This window comes from Callionymus lyra, chromosome 7 (genome assembly GCF_982586985.1).
Source record: "Callionymus lyra chromosome 7, fCalLyr1.hap1.1, whole genome shotgun sequence".
Lineage (NCBI taxonomy): Eukaryota > Metazoa > Chordata > Actinopteri > Syngnathiformes > Callionymidae > Callionymus > Callionymus lyra.
In genome coordinates this window covers 16,773,753-16,789,138 of record NC_141824.1, presented here as the reverse complement: position 1 = coordinate 16,789,138, position 15,386 = coordinate 16,773,753, and the positions used below count along the sequence as shown (strand labels likewise).

General features: G+C 41.9%; 2 protein-coding genes across 3 annotated transcripts; both read right to left on the bottom strand.

Annotated features, from left to right (window-relative positions):
- Window positions 1-951: 951 nt before the first annotated feature.
- Window positions 952-11,584, bottom strand: LOC148075240 (capZ-interacting protein). 2 transcript variants are annotated; one of them, XM_087795788.1, is made up of 6 exons: window positions 11,446-11,584; window positions 3,571-3,654; window positions 3,441-3,506; window positions 3,306-3,374; window positions 2,796-2,981; window positions 952-1,731 (listed from the first exon to the last, which is right to left on the bottom strand). In XM_087795788.1, the coding sequence occupies exons 1-6, from the start codon at window positions 11,449-11,451 to the stop codon at window positions 1,318-1,320; spliced, it is 825 nt and encodes a 274-aa protein (XP_087651914.1). In that variant the 5' UTR covers window positions 11,452-11,584; the 3' UTR covers window positions 952-1,317. The 2 variants fall into 2 exon arrangements, with proteins under 2 accessions (XP_087651914.1, XP_087651913.1); XM_087795787.1 differs by lacking the exon at window positions 11,446-11,584 and adding an exon at window positions 7,331-7,463.
- Window positions 11,585-12,451: 867 nt separating this feature from the next.
- On the bottom strand, window positions 12,452-14,761 carry mlnr (motilin receptor). Its single transcript, XM_087795786.1, has 2 exons — window positions 13,984-14,761; window positions 12,452-12,875 (listed from the first exon to the last, which is right to left on the bottom strand). The coding sequence occupies exons 1-2, from the start codon at window positions 14,759-14,761 to the stop codon at window positions 12,586-12,588; spliced, it is 1,068 nt and encodes a 355-aa protein (XP_087651912.1). The 3' UTR covers window positions 12,452-12,585.
- Between the last annotated feature and the right edge of the window lie 625 nt (window positions 14,762-15,386).

Sequence of the window (15,386 nt, the reverse complement as noted above, 5' to 3'; positions counted from 1 at the left end):
GGGAGAACTTCTGAGGGTGGCGGCTTGTGACGTCAGCAGGTTTCCCAACTACCTGAGGGGGGTGGGGGGGTGTTGAGGAATTTCTAACTCCCTCTCTGCGAAGTCCGTGAACACAACATTACAAAACGCGAATTTTGCGAATATTAATCAACATTATTCAGACACTTGTTCTCACTCAGTCTTACAGATTTATAATATATATCACAAAATAATTACGTTCTTGCAATGCCGAGTTAAGGTGCTACTACATTTTTCCACTAGAGGGAGACAAAGCTGAACAAAACATTTAATATATATATATTTTTCTATTTAATTGCTTTTGGATTTTTTTCAGAGTTTTAGAGATTCAACATTTTCACAAACTAACGATTTATATTTTCCGAAATTATTTTCAATACGTTGCTTTTTTTAATGTTGTATTGATCTTAGTGTCTGATCTAATGATTGTGAATGTAAGTTACATTGAAAACTTGCACAATCTGCGCACACATGCGACATGTTTTAATAACATATCATGTAATAACACGATAAGGTGTAATAAGTAAAACTCATTTAGTTAACTAATTAATAAAATAAAATACACAACAATATAAAATGTTTAGACAACGATTAGAAGGTAATAACTTCGTTTTTACCAGTTTAAATAAATGTTAGTCTTTAAAAGTGTTAGAAAGTCAATGTGTTTTATATACTTTTTTGTTCCATTCAAGTGAAAACAGTTAAATTATAGTGTTTCTTATATCGTTGTAAAATGACGTGTAAATGTGATGCTAACGTTAGCCTAGCCTAGCTTAAACAACAGAAAAAAAAGAAGCTTTAAACTGTAAATCTTCAATCATATTCTTCAGCGAGCCTGTGATAGATAGATAAAGATAAAGAACAACGTCTCTCTTTCAGATGATGTTCGTCGTGAACTCCAGGTACTGGCCACTGCTGAGTCACCACAACACATACAGAAGCAGAAAGAGTTTATTGGAGGACGATAAAAAAAAAAAAAAAACCTGAGCGTCACTACGACTGACGTAGAACATCTAAAACATCTGAAGCAACACAGTGTGAGGAACTAGATTGTGGTGAGGTCGAAGGTTCGAATCCTTCAGCGGACGCAGGAGGACCAGTGTGTCGGAGCATCGGCGGCGACAGTGACACGCGGTGATGGACGCGTCACCCGAGAGTCGACGAGTACATTCTGACGACCATGTCGACCGTTAAGGCACCACAACTGTTGTCGAAGTTGTCGAGTGATTTTAAAAAGTGTGCGAGTGTGTGAGTCTCTCTGACACACTGGTCCTCAACACAAAGAAACATGATCAACTTTCACAGTTCACAACCTGTCGGGTTCTCCTGGACGCATCCCGACACCTCCTCCTGCGGCTCCTCGGGATTCTCCTCCTCCATCACTTCTTCCTTCTCCTCCTCCTCCACCACTTCTTTCTTCTCCTCCTCGTTTCTTCCTGAAGGCTGGTCCTCCATTGATATCTCACTTTTCTCTTCTCCCTGGTTTGTCTCCTCCTTCTCTGTGGCTTCACAGTCTCTCTCCTCCTCGTCTGCTCTCACAGCCACCGGCGGCTCCTCGCACTCCTCCTCCGGGGAGTCGAACCCCGAACCTGGCTCTCCGTTCTCCAGCGGACTGTTGAGGTCACATGACGGGGTGTCTGTCGAGTCTCCCCCCGACGACCTGCGGTGCCTCCTGCTCGGCAGACGCCTCTTGAAGGAGAGTCGTGCTCGGGTCTGAAGAGAGAAGAAGAAGAAGAAGAAGAAGATCAACTAGAAAGTTGAGTCTGACTCAGTTTCTTTACTTTTGATTTAATCATATATAAAAGCAAATAATAACACGTCTTTGAAACTTGAACTATTGTTCAACTTCAACCGTTTAATCTGTACACAAATACAAACAAACACCTGAGTTGCTTTCCAACATATACAACAAGAACATCGCAGGGAACATATTTAATCAATGAGCAACTAAGACTTGTGACTCATGGGTAGATTAGCAACATGCTAACACAAATATTTATTAAATGCATCGAAATATAATATTATAAATTTGAAAAACCTGTTTCAAAAGTTTAATTACCTTTATTTGAGTTTATTTAAAGATTTTCTTTTACCGAAAACACGTTTATACAATCTTGTTTTAGCGCAACTGTAAACCGGGAGTGACCAGCTTGGTAGCTGCTTTTCAAAATAAAAGTCCGACTTTGAATCCATTTGACAGGCAGCGACATAAAAGTATCTTCTTGGCAAACAACACATTTCTGTGAAATCATATCTTGATTTTTTTTTTTAACTCAACAATAACGTGTTTGTTGATCACATCATCAACACCTGATCTGAACAAAGGGTGGCCCGGGGGCCACTAGCAGCCCAGACGAGGTCAGAGTGAGACTCTTTAGTTTTCAAAAATAATAACTTAAACGTACACGCCTCTTTATAATAAAATTATTTAATTTCTTACATACATGTTCTGTCCAATGATGTGTTGATATTTAAGGAGGTTTCCTGTAATTTAACATTTAATTGAAAGGTATTTTTCCTCCTGTTTTATTTATTTTCTGTTGCTCACCGTCGATGAGAACTTTGTTGAACAACAAACAAACCTGTGCGTGCGACTCTAACTGGGCCGAGGAACCAGATTAAAGCCTTCAATCCTCGCGCTGGTTCTCAGATTATCTGCCCTGGAATCTTAGACCCTGCTGAGGTCACCGTGTCAGCGCCGCCGAGCGCCACGTGTCGCCGCCGTGACGTCAGTTTGAGACGAATGATCGAATGTGGACGACAAGAAGTGGACGCACCTTGTTGAAGCTGGCCAGCGGGGCGCCCTCCGGAGGACTGTCGAAGCTGACAGGGTTCTCCTCGTCCTCCTCCTCGCTGGACTGTTCCAGCAGGCGGGGGGCGCTGCAGGGCGAGGTCGGCGACCTCACCTCCGCCGTTCTGGGTGAAGGAGGCAGCAGGGCGGTGGGCGACAGAGCGAGGTTGGCCTGCAGGGGGCGCATGAAGGTTAGAAGACAACTCGACACAGGGGGGCGTTTAGGGGAGCATTCAGAACCGGTTCTGGGATATAGTCCTGAACCGATCCGGTCCTACCTGCACTGGAGAGAAGAAGAAGAGGGAGAAGCGGCAGCCCTTCTGTCCCATGACTGTCCGGCGTGTGAGCCGGCTGAACGCCGCTTCATCCCGTTAGCTCGTTAATCTGAGCCAATCAGAGACGAGCTTCTTCTTCTTCTTCTTCTCACCCAGTGGGGGGACATGGCAGCTCACCAACACCAGGTGGCGCCAGAGATATGCATGTGTGACTCACTGACCTGGAGTTTCTCTATCAGAGGGGAACTTCTGGTCTTGACCTTGAAGCGGTTGGGAGACACCAGAGGTCTCTGGACACAGTAACACACACGCGTCAGTGTGAACACAACGTTGTGTAGTCAAGTGCTTGGACTCACGTCTGGCTCCTCGTCCTCGTTCCTCCTCAGCTTCAGGGAGCTCGGAGCTTTCCTCCGGAACGACGGCTGAAGGGAGAAAACAAGACGATCAGACTGACTGACGGCTCCAGAGACGTCTCCTCTGCTTCACCTCGGCGCTGGTGTCGGGCGTGGGAAGGACTTGACCCCGGAACCTCCCGGTCAGCTCGGCCACGGACGGCCGGGACGGAGAATCCTGCACAGACAGAAGACATGAATCACCGTATATGGACTTGAACCCACAACCTGCTGCAGATGTTTGATTCAATCAAACTTGCCTGGAGAAAATATTTCTTCTTCATCCTGTCACCGACTTAAAAACATGAAGCTGAGATGTTTTTTCTAATTCATCCTCTCATCATTTTAAATTCATCCTCTCATCTTTAAAACTTCATGCTATCATCATCTTTTTTAATTCATTCTCTCATCATCATCTTTAATTCATCCTCTTGTCATCTTTAATAATTCATTCTCTTATCAGCTTTTTTAAATTCACCCTTTCATCATCTTTAATAATTCATCCTCCCATCATCTTTGTAAATTAATCCTCTCATCATCATTTTAACTCATCATCTTTTTTAAATTCCTCCTCTTGTCATTTTTTTTAAATTCACCCTTTCATCATCTAAAATAATTCATCCTCCCATCATTTAAAAAAAAATGAATCCTCTCATCATCTTCTATAATTCATCCTCTTGTCATTTTTTTTAAATTCATGCTTTTATTATATTTTTAAATTTATCCTCATCATCTTTTTAAATTCATCTTCTTATCATTTTTAATAATTCATCCTTTCATCATCATTTCTAAATCATCCTTTCATTATCTTTTATAATTCATTATCTTTTCTAAATCATCCTCTCATCGTCTTTTCTAATTAATCATTTCATCATCTTTTCTAAATCATCCTCTTGTCTTCTCTAATTCAAATTCATCATTTCATCATCTTTAATAATTCATCCTCTCACCATTACTTTACATTCATTCATTTCTAATTAATTCTACCATTAATCATTTCTAACTCACCCTCTCATCAATGTATCCAACTCCTATAAATATCATTTCTATTTCATAACACTCTCATCTTCTTTAGTCACTCATCCTCCCATCATTTGTAACTTATTCCTCCCATCATCATGTCTGTATAATTCATCCTCCAATATTTTCAGATTAATCCTCTCATCATCTTTTTCATTCTCGCATATTGTTGTTCTTTAAAATAAATAAAACATTTATTTTGGTGGCTTCTTTCTTGTCTTGTTGTTTTTATATATACAGTTTATTTTAGTCATAAACATGTGAAACATTCATGGATTCACAATCTCGCTCATCTTTATCACGAGACACTGCTGGACAGTCTGAGCTCGACTGCTCAAGAAGTGAAAACAAGTTTTAAACAAACGCTAATTTCACTTCCTGCTCCTCAAACGACAGAACATGTTGTGAAACAGGAAGTGCAATCACGATCAAAAAGATTAAATGTAAAATAAATGAAATTATTAAAATAAACAACTGAAACAGAAAGAAATAAAACTAATATGAAAGTGAACAGTTATGGGAAAAACATCAAAAATAATGCAAATGTTGACAGACACATGTGAAATAAGGGAATATTAGTCGTGTGCAGTCGTGTGCAACACGTGTGAAGGCAGGAAGCTCACGCTGACTTCCTGAAGTTTGCAGTGGATGATTTTCTCTGAAAAAAGGAGGCAGAACGTGAGCTACAGACTCACATCAGTAAGTAAGTAAGTAAGTAATTTTTATTTGTATAGCGCTTTTCCAGACCAGGGTCACAAAGCGCTTAAACAATCAAAACAATACTCAATAAAGTATATACTTTAAAGGTCAAGATAAAACTGATAACACAACAGGAGTTCCAGAAAATCAAGGAAAAGCCTGAACAAATAAAAACGTTTAAGATGTTTCTTAAAGGAGTCAGTAGACTCCATCAAGCGCAAAGAGAGAGGAAGATCGTTCCAAAGCTTAGGAACAACAGCCTGGAAGGATTTCTCTCCTCTGGTCCTGAGCCGTGTGCGTGGAACCATAAGTAGATTCTGATCCACAGACCTCAGAGCCCGAGCTGGGGTGTAAGTCTGGATCAGATCAGTGATGTAAGGAGGAGTCTGACCATGAATAGATCTGAAAGTAAGAACCAGAATTTTAAAGTTGATCCTGAAAGAAACTGGAAGCCAGTGAAGAGTTTTAAGGATCGGAGAAATGTGAGTTCTTCTACTAGAGCGGGTCAGAATTCTCGCTGCAGAGTTCTGAATCAACTGCAGGCGAGACAGATCCTTCTTGTTAAGACATGAAAACAAACTGTTGCAGTAGTCCAGGCATGAAGAAGCGTCACATAGTGTTAGTTAGTTCGATCGTTAGATTCATCTGCCAGAATGTCGCCTCTACTAAACTGTTCTCTGATGTTAAAACGGCTGAGGGGAGTGTGTCCCCTGCCTCTCTCCCCGTGTAGCTGGGACAGACTCCAGCTGTCTGTCAAGAAGAGAAGCAGCAGTGAATGGTTTCGTACGCCCAGTCGTGACTCACACAGTCCGAGACCGTTATCAGCTCTGATGAAGTCCAGAGGGACGTCCTGCTCCACGCGAGCACGGGAAACTATTTCTGGGGATCCATGTCTGGGAACTAAATCTTTTCCTCTGGACAAACAAGAGTCTGGGTCTCTGGACCTCGGCGCTGCCCCCTCGACTGATTGCACAGGTCCAGATGTTTTCCTGCCACACCAGCGTGGGACTCGCTGCGACCTTCCCACAGACCAGGACCAGCTGTTGTCCCAAGAACCTGCAGCAGCTCCTGACCTCTGATCCCAACCACCAGACTATGACGTCACCGCTGATGATGATGTCATGACTTTAACCCTTAAATCTCACTGCAGGAACATCTGTGGAGTCTCGGCACATGTGCAGCTGGAAACACACACGTGTGTCGACTTGAACAACACACTTGTGTTGATGTTTTTGTCTATACTACACATATATATTTGTTACTACACTATCACAACACAAGAAGCAAGTACTGGACAATACTACACATATATACTTGTTACTACACTATCACAACACAAGAAGCAAGTAATGAATACTACACATATATACTTGTTACTACACTATCACAACAACAGAGTCAAGTACTGGCCAATACTACACATATATACTTGTTACTACACTATCACAACATCAGAGTAAAGTACTGGACAATACTGCACATATATACTTGTTACTACACTATAATAATAATAATAATCTCTATTTATACAACACCAGAGTCAAGTACTGGACAATACTACACATATACAGTTGTTACTACACTATCACAACACCAGAGTCAATTACTGGACTATACTAGTATATACTTGTTACTACACTATCACAACACCAGAGTCAAGTACTGGACAATACTACACATATACAGTTGTTACTACACTATCACAACACCAGAGTCAAGTACTGGACAATACTACACATATATACTTGTTACTACACTATCACAACACCAGAGTCAAGTACTGGACAATACTACATATATATACTTGTTACTACACTATCACAACACCAGAGTCAAGTACTGGACAATACTACACATATATACTTGTAACTACACATTTAACTTTTAAGATTCATATTGTCCAGTTGTGTTTCTGCTTGTTCTTAAAATCGTGTTTGTCGTCACATGTTCTGTGTCTCAAGATAAACATTCTCATTTTCTCTTAGGATTTCCTCTTCGTTTTTGTCGCATTAGACTGTTTTTTTAAAGGTTAAACTATAATATTTGAAAACAGCAGGTCTCAAGTAACACAATGTTGTGCTATTGGTTACATAATCTACTGCTGTAGATCAGAAAAGCACTCGGAGAAGACATACCTCTGCCAAGATATTCATTTATGACGTTGTTTCATTCGAGTAATTTGCTTCCTTTTCATTTGACCTTGATGCCATGAGCTTGATCGGTTGAGAACTCGCTCACACAACACACAAGCGAAGGGAGTTGTTGAGACGTTGATTAAAGTGAAATGTTGTCAACAAGTCGCTGCAATTCATCTGCAGTCTTTGATCCTTTGAGTCTCACGTCAGACTGGACACCAGAGGAATCGGAGTGGGTGTGTGTGGAGGTCACATGGTCGCTGAAGGTTTGTTGACATGGACTCAGCAGGACGAGTCGACACCTCTCGAGTCATCGGCAGCGGAATGTGCCTCAGATTAGGCAACTCGTCCAGAGGAGCCGCAAATAGACGCAACGCTTATCAAGCTTCGGACAATAAATAGACACTGATGCAGGAATGAGCGGCACGGACGCCACTCTGTGTGCGGCTACTCTGGCCTTCCGCGCCTCTTGACCTCTGACCCGGAACAAAGGTCATCAGATAGGTAGGTTAGGTTTGGTAGAACTTTATTGATCCCTCAGGAGGTCTCCTTCGGGAAATTGTTTATATAGATCTGAACAACAAATATTTGTTGGTCCTGATATTTAACATGCTTAATTACTGTGTGTAGCCATTAGCACGAGCGTGGCAAGACAATGGTGCAGCTTCAATGAAGGTTCTACTCCAGGCCTCTCACGGACGACATCTTCGGGTCACATACTCCGGACACGCTCGGGTGGAGAAACATGTTGAGCAATGCAGTTTCGCAATGTTGCGCTACAGAAACTCGATTGTCGTTCTGCTTTCTGAACAGTTGTGTAACCGGTGGACGAGCAGAGAACGGCGACAGAAGAGGAAGACAGGATCGTCCATGTCGAGACACTCGTGATGACTTATGTAAGCGGGGATAAGAAAACGTTTGTTCGCTCAAGTCAAAAGAATACTCAGTGAGAGCAGCAACATGTGACAACAGAGGAGACACACACACTCTTGTGTGTGTGTAAGTGTGTGTAAGTGTGTGTTCCAACAGCTTCTCCGTGTGAGTCCACAGAGGTACGGAGACTCTACACGAGTCTCTACCATCAACTATTTAAAACACAGTGTCACAATCATGTTCTGATTCAGAAGATTCAGATTTAAACTGTTGGAGATCCTCCTGGTGCTGTGGTGTAGAAATCAAGCCCCCCCTCGATCAAAAGAACAATGAAGTTAAATCACAGCCTTGACATGTCTATTGAGACATTGACACACCGATGGTTAGTTTGATGTTGTAAAGATGAACATGATTGACAGATGAACCCCGAGAACAAACTTGGGAGGAGCTGATCCTCATCACATCACTCGCTGCAGCTCAAGTCTCCTCAGGAAACTCCTCCTGAGGTCACTGCCGTGGACACTTCAGCACTTTTTTCCCAGAAAACAACCGTGACGTCGTGTTGTGAAGGAAAAGTCGTTAGCGAACGTCTGGCAGACGCAGTCGCTGTAACCGAGGATGACATCATAAATGTGTGCGCCACATGTTTCAATACACACACAAATGAAGGAAACTCCCCAATCTGCTGCCAGCAACACACACCTACATCTCAACTACACAACACTGAGACCAACGACACGTTTCCCTCAAGAAACTCACGGTAATGATGTCATCACTACAACAGCAAAGTCAACAAGACTTGAAGCTGACAACAGACACACACACACCTGCACACACATGCACACACATACACACACACACACACACACACACACACACACACACACACACACACACACACACACTGAAGTGTGATGCCAAGAACTAGCATCAGGCGTTTCACAGTTGACTGTTGAAGCTCCTTGTTTTGATATTGTGATGTTAGCAACATTAACAATGATACTAACACTAGTGATGTTAGCTAAACTAGCTATCTTACTAACACTTCTGATGTTAGCAACACTTGAAATGTTATTAATACCTATGATGTTAGCAACACTTGAAATGTTATTAATACCTATGATGTTAGCAACACTAGTGAAGTTAACAACACTTGTGATGTTAGCATCACTTGTGATGTAAGCATCACTTGTAATGTTAGCTATACTAGCTATGTTACTAACACTTGTGAAGTTAGCAACATCTGTGATGTTATCAACACTTGTGATGTTAGCATCACTTGTAATGTTAGCTATACTAGCTATGTTACTAACACTTGTGAAGTTAGCAACATCTGTGATGTTAGCAACACTTGAAATGTTATTAATACCTATGATGTCAGCAACACTAGTGAAGTTAACAACACTTGTGATGTTAGCATCACTTGTGATGTAAGCATCACTTGTAATGTTAGCTATACTAGCTATGTTACTAACACTTGTGAAGTTAGCAACATCTGTGATGTTATCAACACTTGAAATGTTATTAATACCTATGATGTTAGCAACACTAGTGAAGTTAACAACACTTGTGATGTTAGCATCACTTGTGATGTAAGCATCACTTGTAATGTTAGCTATACTAGCTATGTTACTAACACTTGTGAAGTTAGCAACATCTGTGATGTTATCAACACTTGTGATGTTAGCATCACTTGTAATGTTAGCTATACTAGCTATGTTACTAACACTTGTGAAGTTAGCAACATCTGTGATGTTAGCAACACTTGAAATGTTATTAATACCTATGATGCTATCAACACTTGTGATGTTAGCGACACTTGAAATGTTATTAATAGCTATGATGTCAGCAACCCTTGTGATGTTAGCAACACTTGTACTGTTAGCATCACTTGTGATGTTAGCTATACTAGAGATATAAGCTATACTAGCTATGTTACTAAAACTTGTGATGTTAGCAACATTTGTGATGTTAGCAACACATGTTATTTTAGCAACACTAGTGATGTTAGCTATACTAGCTATGTTACTAACACTTGTGTTAGCAACATTATCTATGTTTCAGACACTTGTAATGTTAGCAACACTAGCCATGTTATGGACCCTTGTGATGTTAGCAACACTATCTATGTTGTAATGTTAGCTACATTAACTACAATCATTTTAATGTTAACAAACCATCCGTTTTACCGACACTTGTGATATTAACATAAGCTATTATACATACATGTGTGATGTTAGTAACATTAACTTTGTTACAAACATGTGTGATGTTAGTAACATTAACTTTGTTACATACATGTGTGATGTTAGTAACATTAGCTATGTTACAAACATGTGTGATGTTAGTAACATTAACTTTGTTACATACATTTGTGATGTTAGTAACATTAACTATGTTACAAACATTTGTGATGTTAGTAACATTAACTATGTTACAAACATTTGTGATGTTAGTAACATTAGCTATGTTACAGACACTTGTTAGCAACACTAGCAATTTTAACAAGGATGCTTCGTGAGAGTCAAGACAGTTGTCTGGAAATTAAACTTTAGTGTCTTGTGTGAGAAGGTGCCGCCGACACAGTGATTTGACACCAGGTGGGGTGAAAAGTAAAGTAAAACAATGGTGTAGTCGACACAATCCTTCAGTCTGATTCATAGCCTCACACAACATCAATGCTTCAGAAATCGCATCCACGTGATGTGGTGTTCTCAACTGATGAGATGGTTTAAACCTGGTCAAAAGCCTGAGCGACTCCCTCCCACAAACTGGTGGACACCAACATCATTGCATATTTAAAACTCAACAACACGTTACTTCCTGGACATGATTGATCGATTGACATCTTTCTAAGTGAGTCTTTTCTCTGCAGCGACCTGTCACTGAAAGGGTCGACATAGAAACCAAAAGTGTCACCAGAGCGTCGGCTGTGGAGCAACAATGTGGCGCTGAAGTGAAAGTTTTGTGGTCGACATAAGATTCTGTCCTCGATCACCTTGGGCCATCTGAGTGATAGTGACTAGAACACATGACATGCCTCTCACAAACACACACACAAACACACACACAGACACACACACGCACGCACACGTCTAAACCACAGACTTTTAGAGCGACATCTGGTGGGCGGAGATGTTGCTGTTGACAACAACCTCAGCCAATCCAAAAGTAAAGACACCAAAGAATGACACTCGTGATTATTTGAGAAGAAGCAGAAGATAAATATTTTTTAAAGTTACCTCCATCCTGGAGAAGAAAGTGTTGCTCCGTGAGGTGAAGTGACAGTGAGGAGAAACCTCTCCTCCTCCCTCCACTTTATATCTGGACCTCGTGGGTGAGGATGGGAGGAGCCAGGGGGGGGGCGAGGGTATTGGGAGGGAGTGAACAGTGGGTTTGGTCTTTTACTTGTTCCAGTCAAAATACATGAAGGTTAAGGTTTTTTTTTAAGTTTTAAATTTTCAAATAACACTTAAACGCGAGGGTTCCTGTCCATCATTTTTGTAAACAAGTCATATCAGTTTACAAACTCAACGGTAAGAGTAGACACACCATGTGGAAGAAACTGATAAGACGCCCGTGCACGCGCATGTAAACAAAAACTACAACATAAACTAAACTGCGTACATTCCCACATACCCACCTCTGAGGAGCTATTGCGCCCTCTGCTGGATAAAATGACGCTGCATCCAGCATCCAGCTGGAAGGCACATGTGGCTTAAAACACAAAAATACAGAAAGAAAAGTTGCTTTAAGCCGAATTTTTCTTTTACATTCTATTAGTCGGAAGTCATTGAATCAAGAATGAAATAAAAAATATTGAAGGTTTTAATATCAAAAGTAAAAGAAATGTATTGAAAATGACATCTAAAAAAATAAAAAAAATAAATCTAAAAACAATTTCCCGAAGGTGATCTCCTGAGGGATCAATAAAGTTTTACCTTACCTTATCTGGCAGCTTTAATCAAAAATATTTTGATCTATTATTTTACAACTTACTTACTGATCATTTGTTTCATCGATGAAATCGTCGCTCAAATACCTGCTGCGTGTCGACTCCACCTGCCCGTGTGCGGCGGCGGGTGTTTCATCTCTAATACATCTAATAACTGTCACATGACCCGGGCTCAGCTGGCAGAGCAGCATTAACATAATGACCACATGACGGACGAGACAGAGCTCAACGGCTTTAATGTATCACAAAGAAACAAGATTAGCATATAGTGTGGTTTCCTGTGTCGACAACAACAACATAGATCAGAGCGGGTCAAACCCACATGTGTCATATAAGGAAGCTAGCGGTTACCATGACAATCATCACGCGTGTTCCAGGCTGGTCATAATCTTAATGTCCTGATATTGTCATCTGATTGACAGGCTCGCTACACGACAGTCAGGCTCTCGTTGAGCGTGGACCTCCGGTCGGTCAGCTGCCTCTGACCCTGGCAGACCGGGTGACGCCGGAAGAGGCGCCTTGCCGCCGCCCGGTACTTCCTGGACATGAGGTTGTAGACGACCGGGTTGATGGAGGCGCTGACGTAGCACAGGACCATGGACGCCATGTTGAACTTCTGACTCAGCATGGCCGTCTCGTAGTCCTCCACCTGAGCGAACAGGTTCCTGCCGATGTGGTACGGCAGCCAGCAGATGATGAACGCCAGGACCACCACCACTGAGGAAGACCAGTCATGTGACCACCACCAACACACTGGAGGTAAGAACTTCCACTGATGACATATCGATGATGGGGGAAGATAAGTTAGGAGGTGAGGATCTAATAGATTAAGGGAAGAATAGTGAAAGTATGCACGAAGGAAGAAACAAATAAAGATGGGGAAAAGAAGGATGGAAGGATAGTAGTAAGCATGGGAGGAACTTAGGAAGGCATAGCAGAAATTAAAAAGGGAAAGGAAATGAGGAAAGAAGGATGGAAGGACAGGATGAAAGAATTTTAGAGGACGGAAAAGCCAAAGAAAAATGAAGGAAACAGGGAAAGAAGTATGGAAAAGATGAATGGGATTGTAAGGAAGGGGGGAAGGAAGGAGAAGCTGAAAAGAAAAGGAGAAGAAGGATGGAAGAATGGGATGTTGGAAGGATGGGAGGAAGAAAAAGCAGAAAGAAAAGGGAAGAGAAATAAGAATAGAAGGATGGGGTAAGGAGGAAAGAAAAAGGGAAGAGAAATAAGAATATAAGGATGGGGTAAGGAGGGTCTGAAGGAAAAGCAGGAAGAAAAAATGAAAAAAAATTATAAAAGTAGTTAAAGAAGGATAGGATTTGGGAAGGATGGGAGGAAGAAAAGGCAGAAAGAAAAAGGGAAGGGAAATGAGAAAAGAAGGAAGGAAAATAAGGATGGAAAGATGGGGTAAGGAGGATTGGACGAAGGAAAAGCAGGAAGAAAAAAGGGGAAAAAGTGAGTAAAGAAGGATGGGATTTGGGAAGGATGGGAGGAAGAAAAGGTAGAAAGAAAAAGGGAAGGGAAATGAGAACATAAGGATGGAAAGATGGGTTAAGGAGGATCGGACGAAGGAAAAGCAAAGGAAAAAAGTGAGGAAAGAAGGATTTGGGAAGGATGGGAGGAAAGGAAAGAGGGAATGAACAGCGAAAGTAATGAAGGATAAAAGGAATGAAGGACGGGATTTAGGAGGGGGGAAAGTAGAAAGAAAAGAAATGAGAGGGGTAAAAAAAGAAAGGATGATAAGAGGAAAAGAGGTGGGGCAAGAGGAAGAACAGGAGGATTGAGGGAGGAGGAGAAGTGGACTGAGTGATGGGACAAGACTCACCGAGGATCTTGACGGTCTGCCTGTGCGAGCGTTCCCGCGCCAGCGCACACGCCCCCTGCAGGTCGTTCCTGCTCTTCCAGATCCGGCAGCCGATGGAGCCGTAGAGGAAGAGCAGGCAGAGCGTGGGGCAGAAGAAGTAGGTGGTGGACACCCACAGCATGATGTGCAGCTGACCCGAGCTGATGGCCTCGCTGGTGTGTTTGCACTGACCCGTGTCGAAGTCCGGGCGCGTGTCGTTGTCGTACTCCACGCCCACCAGGAAGAGCGTGGGCGCGGCGGAGGAAAGGGCCACGGCCCACAGGGCCAAGATGACGTAGCGGACCCTGCGGCGGGTCATCAGCGCCCTGTTCCGGAGCGGGCAGGTGATGGCCAGGTAGCGCTCGATGCTCAGGGCCGTGATGTGCAGGATGGTGGCCGACGTGCAGCCCTCGAACACGAAGTGGTAGAGACGGCAGACGGCCTCGCCGAAGAGCCACGGCACGTACTTCCACAGCCGGTACAGGTCGAAGGGCAGGCACAGGAAGATGAGCAGGTCGGACACGGCCATGCTGGACAGGTACAGGTTGGTGGTGGTCTTCATGTCCTTGAAGCGCTGGATGATGAGGATGGTCATGGTGTTGCCCGCCACGCCCACCACGAAGACCAGGATGCAGATGACGGTGACCGGGATGAGGGTGGAGGTCGGGAAGAGCGAGCCCTCGAAGTGGTGGTCGTCGGACGGGTCCGCCGCCTCGGACACGCCGGCGTGAACGTCCACGGGGGGTCTGGACCAGGGCATGCTCGGAGACCCTGAGGGAACACAGACAACACTCAAGACCACCTGAAGAGTACATTAGTGACATTAGGATATTGAAGGCTTGAATTTAACATTTTAAATTGTAAATAAATAAATATCTTTATTGAAATATATTACATGTAGTTTTAAAGCAGTGCATATACAGTATATATACATTATATATAATTAAATTAAATAATTTCTATATTGAAGGGTTAAATTTCATTTTATTGAAAACTTCAATATAAAAATGAATGTAATATTTTATTTATTCATTTATTTTTACCCATAGCGTTTTGATATTCTTATTCCAATAATTCATAAAAAAAATGTAATTCGATTTGTAGCCTTTACAGTTAAATATTAACACTATAAACACTTGACACTATAATACCAACATTTTTATAACGAATGTAAAAGGCTACAATAAACTTAAAAATAATAATAATAATAAAAAAAAAGATCAATATATGTGTATGATTTTTAAATGTTTGTTGCCTTTTATATCAACATAATATGGTGGCACTATTAAATTATGATGCAACAAATTAAAGAAAATGCTTTTAAAAACATTTGAGGGTTTTTGTATGTGTAAAAAAAGATAAATAATTCAATAAAAATGCAACAT